Source organism: Sinocyclocheilus rhinocerous, unplaced genomic scaffold (genome assembly GCF_001515625.1).
Source record: "Sinocyclocheilus rhinocerous isolate Xijiao unplaced genomic scaffold, SAMN03320098_v1.1 C36347025, whole genome shotgun sequence".
NCBI classification, from domain to species: domain Eukaryota; kingdom Metazoa; phylum Chordata; class Actinopteri; order Cypriniformes; family Cyprinidae; genus Sinocyclocheilus; species Sinocyclocheilus rhinocerous.
Window position 1 is genome coordinate 1 of NW_015779242.1, and position 1,033 is coordinate 1,033.

Sequence of the window (1,033 nt, forward strand, 5' to 3'; positions counted from 1 at the left end):
TGCAAAAATAGCCTGTTATCCTGCTTGATACTTATATTTGTTTTTATTGATATATTTGTTACTATATAATATCAATTCATTAACAGTCATAAACTGGCACACTGGCTTGTTGCGCAAATCGTTTTACCATTTACTACACTTTGTTATAGCTACTTCATTATTTACCTAATAAATCAGAAGTCTTGCACATTCAAAGAAAATATATTTTTGAATGAGGCGCATGTAATTCAGAACTGGCGTGGTGCTGCTCTCTCGTGGCCTTATGGAGGAAGTGCAGCAGAAACGCACATGAACAAATCATTTATTACATCGTTTTTAAGTACAGACAAATTGTTCCATCTACATTTAAAGTTCTTAGCAGATGCTTTAGTCAATTCGACTGATAAGACCGAGCAAGTGTCAATTTTCTGAGCAGGTAAAGAACAATGCAAGCTGACATATAAGTACAGTACGCCTAAAATTTATCATTTTGGCTTAATATTTGGGTTATGATTGATCAGTCTATTATTACACTTTTAAATAACATTTATCAGTCATCGATTTACCCTTTATTATCCAAATATTAGCATGTTTACTTACATTGTTGGCGCATTTCCAATTAAACAGAATATTCTATAAATACACAAAACGATAGCAAATGTGCATATGCAGTTGTATGTGCCTGGATATCTCAATCATCTTGCACGACCAGCACGTTTCCTTTAATCTCATATTCGATGGAGCGCCAGTCGAACACGTTTCCTCTCGGCACACGCTGCGCGTGGTTCAAATACAGCGCTTTGATCTGGTTTCCGGTGAGGGCGTGGTCCCACATGTTCAGGTCCGTGAGCTCGCCGGCGAAGCTTTGCACCGCCTCAAAGTCGCCCAGGTGTTTGTCGGGGTCCTGTCCGAGCAGAGCGGTGCCCTGCGGATGGATGCTGTGACCCGGTTTATACAGCTGAAGCGCGCTGCGGCGTCCGTCCACCCAGAAGGCCGTGAGTCCGGTGCGCGAGGCCCAGGTGAGGCACAGGTGAGTCCGGAAGGTGGAGAGAGG

At 42.6% G+C, this 1,033-nt stretch overlaps 1 protein-coding gene across 1 annotated transcript; it reads right to left on the reverse strand.

Annotated features, from left to right (window-relative positions):
- Nucleotides 1–283: 283 nt before the first annotated feature.
- On the reverse strand, nucleotides 284–1,027 carry LOC107735871 (pentraxin fusion protein-like; the record flags this gene model as incomplete). The annotated part of the gene is made up of 1 exon (XM_016547431.1): nucleotides 284–1,027. A coding segment is annotated over one exon (357 nt), but the record flags the coding sequence as incomplete, so codon positions are not given.
- Nucleotides 1,028–1,033: the final 6 nt, after the last annotated feature.